The sequence below is a fragment of the Pocillopora damicornis genome, chromosome 2, assembly GCF_964200805.1.
Source record: "Pocillopora damicornis chromosome 2, jaPocDami1.2, whole genome shotgun sequence".
In the NCBI taxonomy this organism is placed as follows: Eukaryota; Metazoa; Cnidaria; class Anthozoa; order Scleractinia; family Pocilloporidae; genus Pocillopora; species Pocillopora damicornis.
In genome coordinates this window covers 25,497,464-25,516,989 of record NC_142671.1, presented here as the reverse complement: position 1 = coordinate 25,516,989, position 19,526 = coordinate 25,497,464, and the positions used below count along the sequence as shown (strand labels likewise).

General features: G+C 37.5%; 2 protein-coding genes across 2 annotated transcripts; both read right to left on the bottom strand.

The window, feature by feature from the left end:
- Positions 1-181: 181 nt before the first annotated feature.
- Positions 182-18,692, bottom strand: LOC113673690 (adenine DNA glycosylase). Its single transcript, XM_089197213.1, has 3 exons — positions 18,202-18,692; positions 15,994-17,069; positions 182-735 (listed from the first exon to the last, which is right to left on the bottom strand). The coding sequence occupies exons 1-3, from the start codon at positions 18,589-18,591 to the stop codon at positions 708-710; spliced, it is 1,494 nt and encodes a 497-aa protein (XP_089053339.1). The 5' UTR covers positions 18,592-18,692; the 3' UTR covers positions 182-707.
- LOC113673668 (uncharacterized) lies at positions 2,424-3,999 on the bottom strand. The gene is made up of 2 exons (XM_089197214.1): positions 3,474-3,999; positions 2,424-2,870 (listed from the first exon to the last, which is right to left on the bottom strand). The coding sequence occupies exons 1-2, from the start codon at positions 3,912-3,914 to the stop codon at positions 2,556-2,558; spliced, it is 756 nt and encodes a 251-aa protein (XP_089053340.1). The 5' UTR covers positions 3,915-3,999; the 3' UTR covers positions 2,424-2,555.
- Positions 18,693-19,526: the final 834 nt, after the last annotated feature.

Sequence of the window (19,526 nt, the reverse complement as noted above, 5' to 3'; positions counted from 1 at the left end):
CTCAAGTCATCTGCAACTACTTTAAATCCCAAGGTAACAAATCAAAATAACACAAACCCTTCAAGAATTGTTACTTTTGAAAATACATGGGGTCGTTGGATTGATATTATCTACGTCTCACGTTGTCGACCAAAGGGAGCCATAACACTAGATTTAGAGCACTGGTATTCTAGACAGAGGAACATATTCATCATTTTTTATTATTAAACTATAAAATTATGTTTTTCAACTGATCAATTAAAATAATCGAAAGAAATATGTATGAAAGGAACTAAAACGATCTTGGATTTGTCTAAGGATCAAGGATTTGCCTAAGGATATTTTAATGCTGGCGAGTTTATAACTCTATGTTCTCACAAGGCTAGATGAATGTATGTTTTACTGCCAGATATGTCATTTGCACGGAAAGATCTCTAGGTAATGTTTGTGATTTCACAATTTCCACAGCTTCAGATTACATTCACCTAATAAATACTGAAAATCCAAGCCTTGTCGACCGTGCACTTCAATTACCCATCGGCCCAGTATTGATAAAATCAGATGGATGAAATCAAATCCTTACAACAATTTTATCATAAAAAATTTGGCTATACAGGAGAGCATACATTTTAAACAATTGAATTTATTATGTAACTTATCATCGACATGTCTTGTTGTATAAGGCACTATAGCAGGTGGTGTGTCACTCGATCCAAGTGTATCAGGGACTATATCCAGATCAGGTGTACAGCTAGACTGAAAGTGAAATAGAAATTATAAGAAAAAAATCAAGCTATGTCGTTTTGCTTCTATATCATATTAAAAATACTGGTTGATTTGCGATCCTTTATAAGGCAAATCACATGACAATCGAGATTATTTAACTAAGGTAAGGGTTCTTGATGATGTCATCATCAATATGTGTCCTCTAGTTGAAAAATGGGGTAAGGAGTATTCACAGAAATTTATCTCTGAATGATCTCCTTTATTCTATCACCAATTATTGAATTAATTTCATTCTAATATTGTTTATAAAATCTGATTTTTTTATGTAGTTACTGGAATGTCCTAAATTTGAGGAATAACAAGCTCTTTTTCACCAAAAATTCTCATTATCTTATTCTTATTGTCAACAGATTTAATTTTAATTTTTTATATTAAATTCGCAACTCAAATCCATAAGGATATCGTCAATATGAAAACTTCTATGGTAGACTGATTTATGTACTATCCTAGAGCAATTATTATAATAATCAACAAATTCAATTGCTACTTCATACCCATTAACCTTACCACAATTCTTACAAACATATGCACCATCAACATTTTCTTCTTCCATCATCACACAACATGGTTCATTTTTCCCCACTTGTCCTTGTAATTGCTTATCACAAGTAGAACAAACTACATTTCCTAAATTTCTGAATGCGTCATGATTTTTCAAAATCACAAGCCATTCTGTAATTATTACCGAGGTATTTTTTTTAATTTTTTCACCAAGTTTCCAATCAGTCTACTCAATTCTTTTAAACTCTCTTGAAATAATTCACAAGCTTCTTGTTTTGTGTCTTCATATATTGGTCTAACATTACAGCATCTTTCAATTCTGAATTATCAATGAAAGGATCCGTATAATTATAACCATTCTTCATAACGTAGGATTATATAATTTAAATGTCCACAAAAAGACCTGAGCGCAATTTAATACAAGTTGCAATTAGTATGCTATAACCAGAAGGTGACATACTATATCCAAAAACGTGACTTCACATAATGTGACTTAATCCAATGTCCAACATCAAAATGTGACTTCACACAATCTGAATTCATCCAATATCTCATATCAAAACTTGGCTACACTATAACTACAAAACTTTTGGATATTATATGGGGCCAGAAGAAAAGTAGTTACGTGGTTCGGGTGCAGTTTGAAGAACTGAGCCTGTACCCACAACCACTATACTACTAATGAAGCCGAAAAATAAGATGCTGCTCTTGAGCAATCAGTCAGAACTGTAGGTAAAAAATTTCTAGACAATGTAAAGATCAGTGCACAAGAAGCTGTTTATATTGTATTACAATCACCAAAGAGGAAATCATCTCATCAGATGGTATTTGTTAATACCTAACCCTCTAACGAAATGGACCGTTGGACAATTGACACAATACGAAGCGCCGGGAAACCTTCAATCGTATAATCATCAAGTTTATTTGAAAGAATTATTCGATCTGAAACACAATTATGCAATATAACGACTAAAAATTAGGGTATTTACAACACCGATTATAAAAAGTGGGTAATGAACCAACAGTACAAACTAAACTAATTAAGACTTACTGCTGTAGCCGGTTTCCCGTTAACTTTAGACTCTGGTCGTAATATAACTCTTAAAAACTTAAAAAACTGGTTGGCAAGTGAAACACGTGTAAAAACTGAACTGAAACCTTATGAATCTGATATACGAAACAATTAAAAGTGTCAATCAAATTGTTTGCGATCATTGTCAATCATTAACAATGTTTTGTCACGGTGACATTTCCTCCGCCCCGATGAAGGACTATGTTTCTTCATCATTTTACTGGTCAAAGCCTTTGGCTGGCTGTATCACTGCAATCTTTGTAATTGGTTTTGAGTACTCGCCAGAAGGCGTCTTTACTTTCACGTTTCTCACTGTCCCATCCTGTCCGGGGTACACATCTACTATTCTTCCGATGATCCATTTGCCTCTAACTGTATTTGGTTCAGCTACCATAACGAAGTCATCTACTGGAATGTTACGTCTGCTTGTGTTCCACTTCTTACGTGGTACGAATAACGGAAATACGTCTCTTGTCCAAAAAAAATCTACAATCCTCTTGACAAATTCAACTCTCCTCCTGGGGTTTCTTGTAATGTTTAAAAAACGAGCAGGAGTGTTTTATCGGGTTTAAAACCACGAGGCGTAGCCGAGTGGTTTTTGACCCGATAAAACACGTGCTGCGAGTTTTTTGAACGGCTTCAAAAACATTCTTGGAAAAGCGTGTGTCAAAAGAGTTCATAACAATTATGCTTTTGTGAACGTTAGAAATTAGCATACGAGAAAAACATTAGAGGTTAGCGAAAACGAGTTGGAGTCACTTCTGCCAACTGATCTTGAATTCAAAGTTTCAGATGATGTATTGTCTAATATGCCTTTACCAGATTACTGTACTAATGGAATAGAGAATTTTTCCAGATGTGTATTTCACAACTGTACTATTAATTTGGTGCAAAAGTAAATTTACTGTGTGAAATTTGTTGAAAGAACATTAAATATGTTCCCACCATTTGTTGTGTCAGTTTCTGTGTTGATAATTAATTAATATTCATAAGTCACGTGCAGTGTCTTTATATCTGATAAAACACCGCATACTAATAAGGATGAGGTTTATCGATATAAAGTCACTGCACGTGATGTATTATCTACCATTTGATAGGTTAATGGTCTTATGAATTATTAATGAGTTTTTGAAGTCTCACGAAAGGGTCCTTGCGGAACTTGTAGGGACGCTCTGCCCGACAGCATATCATTAGGGCACAGATAAGCTCCGTCATCCGGATCATTTGGAAAATGACCAACTGAAAGTTGATTGACTAAATTAGCGATTTCCCACACGCATGTGTACAATTCAAACGGCGTGAAGATGTGATTTCTCATCGCCTTTTCAGGACCGATCTTGCAGCTTTTCACCAGTGCTTCGGCGCAACCATTCTGGTGTGGGGCTGCCGGGGTTGTGAATCTCCATTTCATGCCTTTATCAGCACAGTACTCTCGAAGTTTCTCGATGTCCCAGCCTTCAATCATCTTGCGTGATTCCCTTTGAGCGCCTATCATCTGTGTTCCATTGTCGCTCATCCCCATAGCGGGGTACGCTCTAATGGAAAAGAATCTGCGCAGCGTTTGAATGAACTCCATCGTGGTGCAGTCAGTAGCTATTTCAAGATGCACTACTCTGGTCTTCAGGCGAGTAAAATGAACTTGTTGTTTTTTTTCTTCCAACTTTCACAGTTAGAGGACCAAAGTAATCGCACGACGTGTAATAAAATGACGGGCTATCTGGTGCTGTTCTGTGATGAGGTAAGTCAGCCATAATCTACGTTTTTGTCTTCGGCTCCATTTCTCTACAAGTGACACACTTGAATTTAACTGTCTTGGCCAGGTCATGAACTTGCAAGATCCAGTACTTTGTTCTCGTTTTGGCTGCTGTTGTTGCCACCCCTGGGTGTCCACATTGATGGGCTTCCTGTGTGATTAGACGGGATATCTTATGGTCATGTGGTAGCAAGGCAGGATGCTTCGTTTCGAAAAACACAATTGCCTTGTCCATATGTCCTCCGACTCGGATTATATCCTCATCGTCTATGAAAGGACTCAGCATCTTGAAGTCGTCTTTCTTAAGGCAACTATGCAGGCTCTTCTGTGCGACATTGATCTGTGAGCAGTCCTTGACTTCATTCTCCTCCTGTTTCCCTTTAGCAAGCAATCTTTTCTTCACTCTAAGCACCCATGCTATCACGCGCAATAACTTCTTCCAATTTGAATACGCGTCGACGTTAATGACACGGCGTGACTACCACTGCGCCTACTTCTTTTGTTCTCCTACTCTCTCTTACATCTTCTTCTAGGTTTGCTTCTAGTTTGGTTTGGGGCCACTGCTCTTTTGACAAGCGTAAGAACTCTGGTCCTGTTACCCATCTTCCTGACAATTCTAAACTGCTATGGCCTGTGAAACATCATCTGCCATGTTTTGGTCGCCAGGAATGTTCCCATTGGGCCGGGTCACTGTTGCTTTGGATTTCTCCCACTCTACTAGACACGAATGGTTTATACCGTCTGGCTGTACTACGTATCCACGCTAACTTTATGGCACTATCCGTAAATAGGAAAGTCTCTTCAAACTGGAAACGGCACTCTTCCTTTATTTAGACTTGAAATCTGGAAGCCAAAACTGCAGATTGTAGTTCTAGCCGCGGGATTGTGAGCTCCTTGAGAGGGGCCACTCTCGATTTGGCAGCGACAAATCTCACATCATGTGCTTCGTTTTTAGTTATTCTTCTGATATAACCATATGACCATTTTAAAATCATTTTAAAAAATCTGCAGCCGACAAGCATGCTTCAGTCATTCATAAGCGTGTGCGAGGTGTAGACGTGTGTCCGTGGCTAAATAAAAACATTAAAATCAACATGCGCCGACGTCATTTTCTTCTCAAGAAAGCAAGGAAGACGATAAACTCTGAGGACTGGACTAATTACTGGTGCTGCAGAAATGGAGTTTCTAACAGTATAAGGAAAGCCAAAGCTTCATATAATCATCGTCTTATTAAAGACAGTGGCAAAGATCATAAAGCTTTCTGGAAAACAATAAAGAAAATATTACCTGGCGAGAAAACAGCTGTTTCGCCAAAAATAAACACTGGACAGTCAATAACCACCGATAGAAAGACTATTGCAAGAGCATTTAATAAGTTTTTCGTCGGTGCAGCTACTCGGCTCTTGGAATGCTTACCATCTGCATCCTCGTCTTCAACTGGGTCCCAAAACATCCATCATATAATTGTACAGCATCCAGCTTTTAAATTTGATAGTCTCGGAAGATTTTGTCAAAGCTCAATTACGTGGTTTGAAAACAGGAAAAGCGATGGGACTGGACAATATTCCTGCTCGTCTCTTGATTGATTCTGCTGATAATGTGCCTAAACCCTTGGCAGAGATAATTAATTGTTCATTAAAATCTGGACGTGTTCCATTGGATTTCAAGTCCGCAAGAGTTATTCCTCTCTTTAAGAAGGGCAAGGTAGTAGAAATGGATAACTATCGTCCCATCTCAATTCTACCCACTGACTCAAAATTACTGGAGCGGGCTGTTCATCATCAGCTTTATCAGTATCTGCGTGAACATAATATTTTGAGTCCATTTCAATACGGTTTTCGAAAATGTCATTCCACCGAATTTGCTGCTCTTTCACTTGCAGACACCATAAGAAGGAACATGGATCAAGGGATATTAACGGGTGCAGTTTTCATTGACTTTCGAAAAGCCTTTGATACAGTTAATCGTGACTTATTACTACAAAAGCTATTTTATATGAGTGTATTAGATAAAGAGCTTGCATGGTTTAAAAACTATCTCCACCATCGAACTCAGGTTTTGGACTTCCAGGGTGTATCATCTGACCTAGGGCCCATTTCCATCGGAGTCCCGCAAGGATCCATTTTGGGACCTTTACTATTTACACTTCATGTAAATGATCTTCTCAATGTTTTGAATTGCTGCAGTATGCTTATGTATGCGGATGACACCGTTTTGTTTTACGCCGCCTTCAAAGTCGATGCATTACAAGAAAGATTGAACGAAGAACTTAAAGCAATCGAATGTTGGCTTCGTCAGGACTGTCATGTTTAAGCTAGCGTAATTAGCATACATTATGTTGCATGTGGGCTGTGGCGTTGTTACGTAATAAAGAATTGAGCATGGCGCTGTGTGTGTACTGAGTCAAACATTACATGGTACCAGGAGTAAAAAAAATCCACAAACACGGCATTTTTTAATTTCATGTTTACCGCTTGAATTGCACAGGAAATTTGGGATGGGGCAATGTATAATAATTACAACACTAAACTCTCACATCACAATACATTAACTATCGCAATACAGGTTCAACTGTATAGCACTATTTCTATTCTGATCTTTGGCAGTAGTCACATGGACCTCTTGAGTGACAATGTTTTCTTTTCAATACTGAAAACAACTTAAGTCCTACCTTAACCAACCTATCCTAAAAAAAATAACTCTTGCATGCATAGCATCCCTACATTTGTCATAGCACTTTTGTGTTACTACAAGGGAAAAGAAAAAAAACTCTATAGAGTTCCTTTCACACTGTTTCTGATCTGCAACCGGTTGTTTACACCACCGTCCAACTTGTTTGTTTGTCTCTTTTTTTTTTTTTGCAGTAAATGTATGACTGAAATCCAGGGAAATCAATTTAGGTTCCAGTGAACCCTAAGCAAGGGTTCACAGTGCTGTCAACATGATTTGAAGTTGGTGGGTACCTCTGTAAAGCAGCCGCCACAGAGTGAAATGGAAAACAATTTCCCTCTTGTTAGCCTATTAGTTCCATTCAGAAAAACTGGCTTCAAATGGAGTTTTTGGTGTTGAACTCCCATTAATAATTTTTAAATATTAGTTTTCTTTGTGATAGTTTTTTAACTGATCATTTTATTTCTAATAAATTCTTTCATTTGCCAACATGCAAACCTGCTCCCTGAGTTTCACACAAAAGTCCTCTGAAAGGACATGTTGTTTACTGGTGACCAAAATTTGAGTCAGTATATTCTTGAAAACTCAAAATATTTTTTTCTGGAAATGTTGTGTATGATAAGACAATAACAGTCATTTTTGTCAAAACTTGTCAAGCAACTTTTCAGTGTCCAGCTCCATTTAGTCACAGCTTGAAAGCTTCCAGAAAGTCACAGAAATATCCAGAATGATGGCAACTATGCAACATCATATAATTCTAAAAAACTTTCAACACGCAGTTGTCATGATATATGTGTTACATCACTGTAATCACATGGTCTTTATTAAACATATCATGGTGTCAGAAGTGGTAGATCTCAAACAAAGTTTGAACTATAAAAGTCTAGCTTAAAATGAGTGCATTCAAGCCACCCTCAATGCTAAGTCTAAATGGAAATGTTGCAGACAACTGGCGTAAGTGGAAACACTGATTTTAACTGTTCATGGAAGCTTCAGGATCAACGAAAAAACCAAGGAGCAATGAGTTGCCATATTTCTTCATCTTGTGAGAGGAGAAGCACTTGAAATTTACAGCACATTTTCATTATTGACTGCAGAGCAAAAGCTCCATGTCCTATTCAAGAATGCCACACTTAAACAGCACAAATTCTAAACCTGTGTACAGGAACCAACTGAAAGCACCAATCATTGTGTAACCAAGCTGTGTACCAAAGCAAGCTCATGTGAATTTGGAGAGCTGTGTGAGAGCTGAATTCAAGATAGAATCATCTGTGGAATAGTCTGCCACACAACGAGAAAAGTTATCGCAAGAAACTGACATAAGTCTTCAGAAAGCCATCAATATGTGCAGAGTGTTGGACTTCTCAAAATGCAAAACAATATTGATCACCAAAGAATCAAAGAGTGTAGATTACATAAATAAGAAAGCTACACCAAGTGGTAAATTCCTAACAAAGGACAGAAAAGGAAAAGATCACCAGCCAAAGACTAACAGTGGACTCCCAAAAGTATGTAATAGATGTGGAAGACTTGATCCACTGAGAAAATGCCCAGCTTTGTAAAAGTCTGTCAAAAATGGAAAAAATTGAATCAACTTTGCATTTCAATGTCTCTTGAAGAATGTTCATCTCATGAAAAGCGATCAAGCCGCTCAACCTGTTGTCAAAGACAAGCAATTGGAAGAATTATCAATCGGTCAAGTCCAAAAAGATGACCATGGACAAGAATGGAAAGCATCTCTTCAAGTGAACAACATCCTAGTATTTAAATTGGATACTGGAGCACAAGCAAATGTAATTCCATCAGATGTATTTAACTCACTCAAAGGAACACCAGAAGACAACCAAAGCAAAACTAATTTGGCTTCTGTGGATCTGAGATACCTGTACTAGAAGGCGCAAGGATGATTTGTAAGTGCAAAGACAAACATATTAATTCTGATTTCTTTGTTGTTGAGGCTGAGGGTCCACCCCTCCTCCTTGGATTAAGAGCATGTCAGGAACTGAGCTTAATTAAGTTTGTCAGAACTGTTCACACAGCTGATGTTGCTACACAGATTTCAATCCTTGATGACTTTAATGACCTATTTGAAGGCCTTGGAGAGTGTGAAGGGGAACATCACATTGAAATTAACCCAGAAGTTGAGTATGTCATCCATCTCATTAAAAAGGTTCTATTCACCCTTCTACCCAAGCTAAAGCAAGAGCTAAAGAGAGTGGAGCAGTTAGGTGTCCTAGAGAAAGTTGATCAGCCTACAGAATGGGTTAACTCCATTTTGATGTTGGAAAAGCCAGATGGAAATCTGAGAATCTGTCTTGATCCAAAAGATTTGAACCGAACAGTGAAGAGAGAACACTTCCAACTCCCAACAGTTAACTGGTGAAAAAGTATTTGGCAAATTAGATGCCAAAGATGGCTTCTAGCATGTAAAGCTAGACCACCCTAGTTCTCTTCTTACAACCTTTAACACACAATTTGATCATTTCAAATTTAATTGGTTACCATTTGGCTTGAATTCCTAAAATGAAGTATTCCAGAGGAAAATGCAGCTTACTTTTGAAGGAATTGAAGGAACAGAAGTTGTATATGATGATCTTCTCATATTGAGCAAAGATGAAGAGAGCCATGATAATGCACTCAGAAATGTGCTTGACTGAGCCCAAGAGAAAGGTGTTAAGCTGAAGAAACAAAAGTGTGAAATCAAGATTCCCGCAGTTGTGTATATTGGTGACAAGATTACCCAAGATGGAGTAAAACCTGATGACTCAAAGATTAAGGCAATCCTCAACTTGCCATCCCACAAAACAAGAAGAATGTAGAGCCCTTACTAGGCATGGTAACCTACCTAAGTAAGTTTCTCCCAAACATGAGCACTTTAACTGAGCTACTTAGAGTTATAGTCAAGCAAGAGGTACATTGGCACCGGGAAGAACAACAACAAAAAGCTCCTAATGAAATAATTAAGAAGGTCCTAACCTCAAAACCAGCAACTATGATGTGAATGAGCCTGAGGAGCTTTCAGTAGATGCATTCCCATCAGGACTTGGAGCTGCCTTACTTCAAGATAATCAGCTTGTGGCATATGTGCCAATTGATAAAAAACACTGACAATTTAAAAGTATTTGGATGTGCACCCTTTCATTAGTATCTGTATGGCAGAGAAATAGAAGTAGGTTGTGATCACAAGCCACTAGAAGCAATATTCACCAAACCAATTGCAAAAGCACCACCTAGAATTCGACGCTAACTGCTTCAATTGCAGCACAACCACCTGAAAGTAAAGTGCATCCCACAAAAACTAATGTTCATCACTGATGCGCTATCCAGAGCCCACCTGGAGACCACTTACACTAATCAAGGGATACCTGATGCTGAAACTGAAATGCAAATCCATCTCCTGGTAGCCAACCTTCCAATTTCGGTGCAAAAATTGAAAGAGTTTCAAGAAGCAACAAAAGCAGATCCAACCCTTCAGACAATTGCACAGCTGACCAAACAAGGATGGCCTGACCACAAACATAAAATACTTGCTGATGCAAGACCATACTGGAGTTTCAAAGAAAAAACCTATGACGCTGACAAAATTCTCATCAAAAATCACAAAATGACTGTTCCAGAACAATTGAGACCAGAAATGCTTAAAAGAATCCATGAAAGCCACCTGGGGAATTGAATAGAGCAGACAAAGAGAGTGCGACATCCTGTACTGGCCAAACATGAATGCACAGATAACAGATCTGATTGCAAATTGCAGTTCATGCCTAAAACGTAGAAAGGACAATACCAAAGAGCCACTGATACAGCATCAAGTCCCAGAAAGGCCCTGGCAAAAGATTGCCTGTGATCTATTCACCCTTGGTGGAAAGGACTATCTTCTAACTGTCAACTATTACTCAAAATGGGTAGAGATTGGCTTGCAACAGTTGTGAAGTCATCACCCAACTTAATCACCTTTGCACACTATGGGATACCTGATGTAGTCATTTCTGACAACAGTCCTCAGTTTTCAAGCCGGAAATTCAAATAATTCACAGATTGGTGGGGATTTAAACAAACCACTACAAGTCCCAAACATCCACAAGTGAATGGACAAGTAGAAAAAAGCCAGTGGAACAACCAAATCTGTTCTAGAGAAAGCTTGTGAAGATGGTACCGATCTATAAATTGCCTTGCTGGAAAACAGAAATACTCTGATCACTGGACTGAGCTATTCTCAGGCTCAAATTTTCCTTAACAGAAGGCTGAAAACCAAACTTCCAACTACTACACAGCTTCTGTACGCAAAAATTTCAACAGATGCTAAGTTCCAGCTCTTAGCTCAACAGAAATCACAAAAGCCATTCTTTGAATGAGGAGCAAAGTCACTGCCTCCTGCCAAAACTAATGATGCTGTTCGAATATAAACAAAAAATGGCAAAAAACCTTCCAAAGTTACAAAACTTGCTCGCACCCCTCGATCAGTAATTCTGATCAGCAGTGGAACTCTCTACAGACGAAACAGGAGAGAGAACATCAAGACTTCAGAAGTTAACAAAGGCACCATCGCAAGTGCAAAGGTGACAGAGAAATCACCAAGAGCACGGGGAGTGACAGAAACATCGTCAAGACCCCTCAAGACCCCTAGATCTGGCCGTACTATTTGGGTACCAAGACAAGATGACTTGGTATATTACTGGTATGACTGATAATTGTTGAAAAAATGCTAGGCTGAGTTACTGAGTTGTTGTTGTCAGCTGAGAACACTAACTTTAAAATGATTTTTGTGTGGCTTACACGAAGTGTAAACCACACTATGTCATGATTGAAGATATTTATTCCTGGCTGGATTTGTCATGGTGAACAGAGCGCTTGTCACGTGGTTTACTATTGTTGAAGATAGGTTCCAGTCTATGCTTGGCTAAGTTACCTGAGCTTCAAAGCTTCAGAAAGTGACCATTTTGCAATGGTGGCTGTAACACGCTGTTGAAGATCGGTTTTTTATCTAGTTTTTCAATCATCTTTGTTGCTTAGATTTCACATGCCGGCTTTCCTATAGTCGGCTTGTCTTCTAAGTGCAGATTACAGCATGGAGTTGTGCTCTTACAGGCCAACATTTCATGGTCTGGACCTTTAGTGCATGTCGTGCCACATTGAAACTTAGGAGTCATTATTGACTCTCTGTGCAGTCACATTTCACGTAAGTCATGTACCGGAACATTTTTTATCCTGAATTTCTGTTTATACCACATGTTCAGTAAGAAAATTACTTAACCAGTCTTTTTAGTACATGCTGAGATAAAATTTTGGTTAAACTGCAGAATACTTTGCCACCTATGGCATTACGTGTCATCCAATACGAATAGAATAAACAATTTTTAGCCAGTGAGTGAAAATAGGACTTTTTTGTTGCCATTAGAAAATCAAACACTGCTGTTGTCTGGAAATTCAATTTGACAGCCTCTTTAAATGAAATTATACTTTCATGTTTACATACTTTTAGCTAAACCAATTAAAGTCACAAACGTCTAACACCTAACCTGAAACTGCAGTTTGTCATTAACATGGTGCTAAATGTCTATTGTGATTGATTCTAAACTTTGAGGAGTAATCCATTGAAACTCAGTGACAAAGTGGTCTTGCTTTTATTAAAATATGAATAGGAGCCTAGTGCTTTAATCTTAACTGAAATGTGATTAGTGTTATGTTTTCCAAGTTATGGCCAGAATTATTCAGACCTTAACATTTCATGACTTCCTTCAAGCTTAGCAGTCTTCTAGATTCTCTTCATAATGGTTCAGATAAGCATTGGTATCTATACTTGGTAGCAATACATGTGTATTAGGCCTTTATTTGGTAGACTACAACTCCTTTCCAGTTACTTGTTTGGTTTGGTGAATTCATCACAATACTGACATACATGAAAAATTACACTTTTTTGATTGGCTGAAAATAACTAGGTGCCTTTTTCATTTATCATTAGTGAAGTAATAACTCATGTACAAAATAATATAAACTAGGCTCAGCAATACGAGATTACATTAGAAACCAATCAGATTTACACAAAGTAGTTTGTTCTGATTGATACATGCAGTAGCTGACAAAAATATACAAAAGCTGAGATACTTTTATGTATATTGATAAACACTAACAAAATTGCTTTCCTGAGTAAGAATTCAGCTGAAGGACAAATTTTGATGGCAAACTTCATTTAGTCAATACTGTCAAATTTATCTGCCATCAGTTTGTTGATTTCCTGAAAATGTGTATCTTTCATATATACATTATGAATAATTAATAGCATGATTTCTCATATGATGAGCACTTGTGAATTTTTCAAATACTTTAAACTGCACACACATTAGATAACCATCAGGTATCCTCGGAGACCCAGGGGTTCTAATCATATATGTAGACCCCTTAAAAGCACAGTCAGATCAGTTCCAAACTGTCACAGTCATTCTGAATTTTGATTGTTACCAGAAGTTCAATCTTGTTCTGGCAAATGAGAGTGAAGAAAGTCTCACAAGTCCTCTTGTGGGCTCTAACACAGAGTGATACATGAAGTTCAGTTGCTTTCCATGTTTGTTTTGGACCTTTTTGTACGGTAGATTAGCACTTTGCATGATGATATGAAGTCAACCATTTGCATGATGATGTCAAGTTCACCTATTCATTTCTCCAAATAACTTGAATTTGGTAGACTCACTGGCATGAAATTACAATTTCAATAATAAGAAAACTTGAAAGCTTCTGGTAGTTTAAATCATATGATACCATCATGCACTTGCCTGTACATTGAACTCTGCTGTGTTTAAGTTGCGTCTCTGATTACTGTTCCTGAAATCTATCATGGTGACACTCTATCGCTATTGAACTTTCTGTTAAATAAACCTCCAAGTCAAATTATAAATCTTATTGGGTTAAAAACTATTAGAAATGTAACTTCAGAGTACTTAACTCAACATATGATTCATTAAAATATTGCTTGTGTTCTGATCTTGTAATTGCACCAATCTTTTTTCTCTAGACTCTTCCATTTACAACCTCATATCTACCTATCTGAGCTAAATTTTTCTGTTCTTTATTGAAAATACAATCCCACAAAACCTAAATACAATGATTATAGTAAAAGTTTTGCTCTCAACCAACTGAAAGTTGAACTTTATGCCCTAATGGACTAAAGAAACCTACACTCAGCATTGTGTTACTTTACATGTATGTATTGTCCAAAATTAGTCATACATTCAAACCAAATCAAGCTCCCAATGGCTTCTAGTGTAGATTGCATCATTTCCCAAATGTTCCTGCCCTTCTGCAAAGTTTTGTCCTTGTGTACTGGTACACAAAATGTCAAAAATATTCATATGAAATTCTTCCCTAGAGTTCATTTCACATCACTTGCCTTGGAAAAGACAATCAACCTACAAACTTCAGAAGTCAATTCCACTTCATTACATAAACATAATCATGACTGAATCTATCAGACCACTATGGGAGATTATGTTGATGTTTTTTTAGTTCCTAAAATCCTCGGGTTACATGTGCAACCTTTATTGTCAAAATGAGACCTCCAATAACAAAGTTTGGCCAATAACTCTCATCTTCAGAATGAACATTTCAGGACTTTTGTATACTATTTATCCTGTGTTATTGATGAACAGGATCGATATTGAAAACTATCTAATGGTTATCAGATAGTAGCTCTTCTAATTGAAACCCAATGAGATACCAGACACCAAGAAGCAGCTCAATTTTGTAAGCCACACATATACGCCTTGTGGACCTATTTTCACATAATTCTTGGACAATGAACTGTGAACAATATTGATATTTTAATTGCTTGTATATTACTCTGCATAGTTGTTTAGAGGGGAGATGTCATTATATATGTCTTATCTCACTCTAACCACATGGTCTTTATTAAACATTGCAGAAGTCTGCAAAACTAATACAAGATAGTATCCTGTTAGTATCAAATTTCCATATGTACAAGTTCACAAATTTTGATGCCACAATCCAAACCTTCCTTTGCTTGGCCAAACCAGATCATATCATTTTCCATTTGTACATCACTCTTTTACTCACATTGTAATACATGATCTTTGTTTAGGGTTTTCTTATGCTTGCAATGGGTGAACTGGGTGAAATTAAAAATACATATGTGAATTCTACCAGTTTATTTTAATTGAGACTCTCATCTGCAGAAGTGTTGATGGATTTAGCCGCTCGTGTTTACATAGATAATTGAATTAATCAATCCACCAATGAATTCTTACTGTACCCACAGCGTGTGTTTCCTATCAGATTGTAAACAATTGTTGAGTTACCCATTGCTTTACAAAAAATAATTAAAAGTCTCTCACTTACTCACATTCTAGCTAACCAGTAACCATGAGAACATGGTCTTCTTCACTTTTCACAGCAAATGCAGCCTTTGTTAATAAAAGTTTATGTGCTAAGTCTTCAAGGGCTGTTTTTGTTACTCTCTCTGTATTTTTAGCTTCAAGATAGGATTTTTATGACAAAATTTTGAAACATCTTTGCAAAAAAGTTCCGAATATCATACATGTGTGTCATCAACAAGTACACTGTTTTGACAATTTTGATTTTCTAGCTGGCAGTTGAAAAGAACTATAATTGTTGTTTTGATTGGTCCAAAAATCTTTAACGATTTTACTTCAACACAAAGTTGCTTGGAAATTATTTTGAGTAAGTGATGATGTTTACTTCTATTTTGTGTATGATGAATTTACCAGAAATACACAAAACAAGCACTGCCAGTGAAAGAATGAATCCAACAATCAAAGACCAAGGAATTTGAAAAATAAATAACAAGGTGAATATATTTTGACATTGACTATTGTTTTCTTTGTTATTTATTTTTCTGTTCTAAAAACTTGACCTGAATGTGACAAAGTATACCTGGGAATTCACAACAAAATACCTGCAGGTGCCAGGTCTTAATGAAAGCACTGGCTTCAAGATATTGAAAGTTGACTGTCAGTGTTAATTTGGCAATCTAAAGTCCAAAACTGTTAGGAGTGGTTAAATCTTCTTACCAACTTGGTCCATTAAAAGTACATGTCTCCTCAAGCTACCTTTCCAACAGTCATTTACTACAAGCCCACTAGCACTTTCACTACAATGTATATGTGACAATGCAATAGAGCATGGAAGGAACAACACTAACGTAAACTGGTTCTGGTGTGAATTGACATGGGAAAATACACCACACAAACCCAAGACTTCTTACTTTTGTTGGTCCTTTGACTTGAGAAATCCATCAAGCACCATCTGTTTTCTGCCATCATGAGAATTTGGTCTCTTTCTTTTCCTGTCCACTTTGGCTTGCTTTTCATTCTCACCACTGTTGTGCATTTCGAAGGCAGTGAAAACTTTCCGCATGGCTGTGGAAAGAGCTGCAGTATCTAAGTCTTCTCTTGTTATCCACCTTATTTTGCTTTTTTCTTGGGAGGTTTGAAGCAAATGCTTGATTTCAGGGTGCTCATATGAAAACACCATGTACTTATGATGAACGTGCGAGAATTTATGAGAAACCTCTGCTATTCTTTTTTGAGTCCTCTGTTTGAGGGTGATACCCAAGTTGTTTTCCAAGAAGTTACAAAGGGTAGTAAACATGTAAGCATCAGATTGATTTGATTCTACAGCAACATTAGGGAAATCCCACAAGCCTGCTAAAAGTCCTGTTTTGGGTCTCTGAGTCAACAGAAAATGAGATCCCACCTCCATGTCATGTTTAATAACAACAACAGCCAAAGTCTCCTCTTTAGGTTGTTTCCGTTTAGGTTTCTGTGGGTAATTGCAAACACCGAGGGAGGGCTTCCACAGTGAAGATGGTAGGCAAAGGATACATTCTTCAATGTCAACATGTTTATCAACTTTTATGCCATTGCTGGATGTTAGTCCTTTTTCTTTATGCAGAATGGATACTGGAGTGTCCTGTTTCACTACTTGCTTTAAAGCACTACAATCCCTCTGCAGAGGGCATACATGACAACGTGGAGCTTGAGGTGTACAAAGTGTTGCTCCAAATTCCATTAAAGCCTGATTAAACTCACCAGGTCTATCTTCAGGAACAAGTTTATGAGAAAGCTCCCAAAACTTCCGCTCAGCTTGAGTACTGGAACTTACAGCACCAATACCACAAAGCCTTGATAAAACTCTAATCACATTTCCATCAACTATTCCAGTGCACTCACCAAATGAAATGGAAGCAATAGCGCCTGCAGTGTATTTACCAACTCCTGGTAGCTCTTTCAGTAGTTCAGATGCTGTGGAAGGTATGTTTCCTTTCATTTTCTCTACAACCTGTAAAGCATAAAATGCATTTTAGAGCAAGTAATACTGATGGTACCTTTCAGGTCAATTTTTTCTAATGCATTTTTCCTCTTAATCAACTGTCATCATCCATTTCTGTAATTATATGGCCTTTCAGCAAGCTGCAACATAAATGGTTGGTTTCATATTTTCAGAAGCTACTTTAACCAGTCACTCAAACCTTTCAATTTTTCTTGATATCATGACTCGAAAGCCTGCTTTCATCTTGTAGGGCTAATTTTTATAAATTGTTCTCCATTATAGTCACTTTCTGTTCACTTAGACCCATAATTGGCTTCCATTCATGAATGGTGTACTGACTATAGTCTTCCTTTTCAGAGTGATTCAATCAACAGGTATTTAAAATTTGGTAAATTTTGGTTTTAACCCAGAAGCCAATGTCTTGTGCATAAAAAAAAGGAGTTAAGGATGCATAATAAACTAAGAACAAATTTTAATAAAAAGATGCACAATAGGGCAGTGTCATAGAAGACAGTACAGATAATCAAAAACCAAAGCAAATGGAAGGCTCCTTGGAGCTACTTCATGGTGTGTTTTAATTATTCAATCGAGTCATGAGAACTTTAACCCCTTTGCAATCTCCTTTGAATAATGTTTGACATACCCTTAATTAAAAGACCAGTTGATTTAATATTAATTTTAAACATGTTGGCCTTGGCAACAAAAACCATATGCACAATATCAACAGACAAAAGATCCCTCCAAGACAACATTTGGTTAAAAGTCAGATAAATCAAAATATTTTAACCTGTAATGTTAGGACTGCTGTCATTGTTGATTTTAAGACTTTGATGCCCCAATCAGATTGCCACATTAAGTATGTGAGAAACATACCCTTATGGGGCAATCTGATTGATGTGAGATACATACCCTTATGCAGCGATCTGATTGGTGTGAGCAACACGCCACTCTACACGCTAACACAGAGTTTTTTTTTTTTGGAAAAAAATAACTCAAAAATATTCTGCGCGAATATTTCGTAAATGTTTGTGGATCAATTGTTAAGTAACTTCTGAAGCATACAGCCTACCTTACAATGACCTTTTTTAAAAATTTTGTCTAGGAAAAAAAGGCAAACTTTTAAATAAGTTTAGAGTCTGACCTTTTTAGCTCCATCGTGGAGTCTCTTTGCTCGCGAATAGTAACCAAGTCCTGACCACATCTCGTTCACTTCTTCCAAACTCGCACGCGACAAATGTTCAACAGTCGGCCATTTCTCCATCCAGCGAATGTAATACTCCTTTACGGTGGCGACCTGTGTTTGTTGCAGCATAACTTCAGAGACCCACACAGCATATGCACGCCTATTTAGATCAGGTTGAGACGCCAACTCTCTCCAGGGAAGCTTTCTGCGATTCTTGTCGTACCATGTCAGCAGATTGGCTCGAATTCGCTGGATTTCATCTACAGTGAAATCATGCGTGTGATCTTCTGATCCAACAAGTTCCACACATTTGTTCTTGGATTCTGTTTCTTTCCTAAATTTGCTCATTCTTTAGTTAGTCTTATCGCACAAGACCTCCACAATACTCGCAGATAGTTCAATGTGCTGATGACTTTGGCGCGAACCAACCTAAACGAAATGCTACGTCACAGCTAGGCGGTCAATAACGCGGGCTCAAGCACTCGAGGCTGAAAATTCAGCGAACTTTATGGAGAAGACAAGAAGCTACACGCGTACGAAGCCTATGTTCCGGCCGGACTTGCAATCGAGAGGGAACGAATTAAAGGCCTTGCAGCTTTTAGCAAAATCGCTACCGAGTGCTATGGAGATTAAGACTTTGGAACAAGTTGATGCCATGACAAATTGGAAATACTAAAATCACTAGATGAAATGCAGGGCCAAGCGTTAAGTACCGCAACTAAGTCAACAGAAAAGGAATAGTCACTTTGTGACTATTTTTGATCGTGCCTTTTTTTTACTGTGTTCCAACGCCGCAGAATAATAAGCGCATCCCTCGGGCGTTCTACAAAATCAGTGCTAAATAACATCCTGCGTTTATCAAATTTCGGGTTGCAAAATTTATCAAATTTTTACGCTGCGATTCAGATCTTTCTCAGCCTACACGAGCCAAATTCCTCTATTTTCCATTTCTGTGTCAAGTTTTGCCTCACAGTCGCTCATTAGATATTTGCATTTGAAGGCGATGATCTTTTTTTACAAGGTTTTCTCCAGCTTCCATCTGATAACAAACCTCTAAAGTTTTCTGCCCTGGAACGATATACCACAGAGGGCATTTTATGGATCGCAAGTTCTTCGACTGATTGAAATTGAAGATATGTGGCAGTGACTTTCATAAATTTTTTTTGTTAGGAAAGTATGGTTTTTTCGTCCGCTAAAGTAATCTACCGATAGATCCGATTGCCAATGTTTACATTGAATTACGTTAACAATTGAAGCGATTCACAGCGTTAGGTTCATGCTTT

Bases quoted from the DNA above. Each gene is read 5' to 3' on its own strand.
- LOC113673668 (XM_089197214.1), bottom strand. From the start codon at position 3,914: ATGGAGTTCATTCAAACGCTGCGCAGATTCTTTTCCATTAGAGCGTAC. The intron at 2,871-3,473 runs ACTTCAAAAACT...TTTTTAAACATT, and splicing joins CGCAAGGACCCTTTCGTGAG to ACAAGAAACCCCAGGAGGAG.
- LOC113673690 (XM_089197213.1), bottom strand. From the start codon at position 18,591: ATGAGCAAATTTAGGAAAGAAACAGAATCCAAGAACAAATGTGTGGAA. The intron at 17,070-18,201 runs GTCAGACTCTAA...TATGCTTTACAG, and splicing joins TCCACGATGGAGCTAAAAAG to GTTGTAGAGAAAATGAAAGG. The intron at 736-15,993 runs GTAAGAAGTCTT...TTTCACTTTCAG, and splicing joins AAGTCAAAGGACCAACAAAA to TCTAGCTGTACACCTGATCT.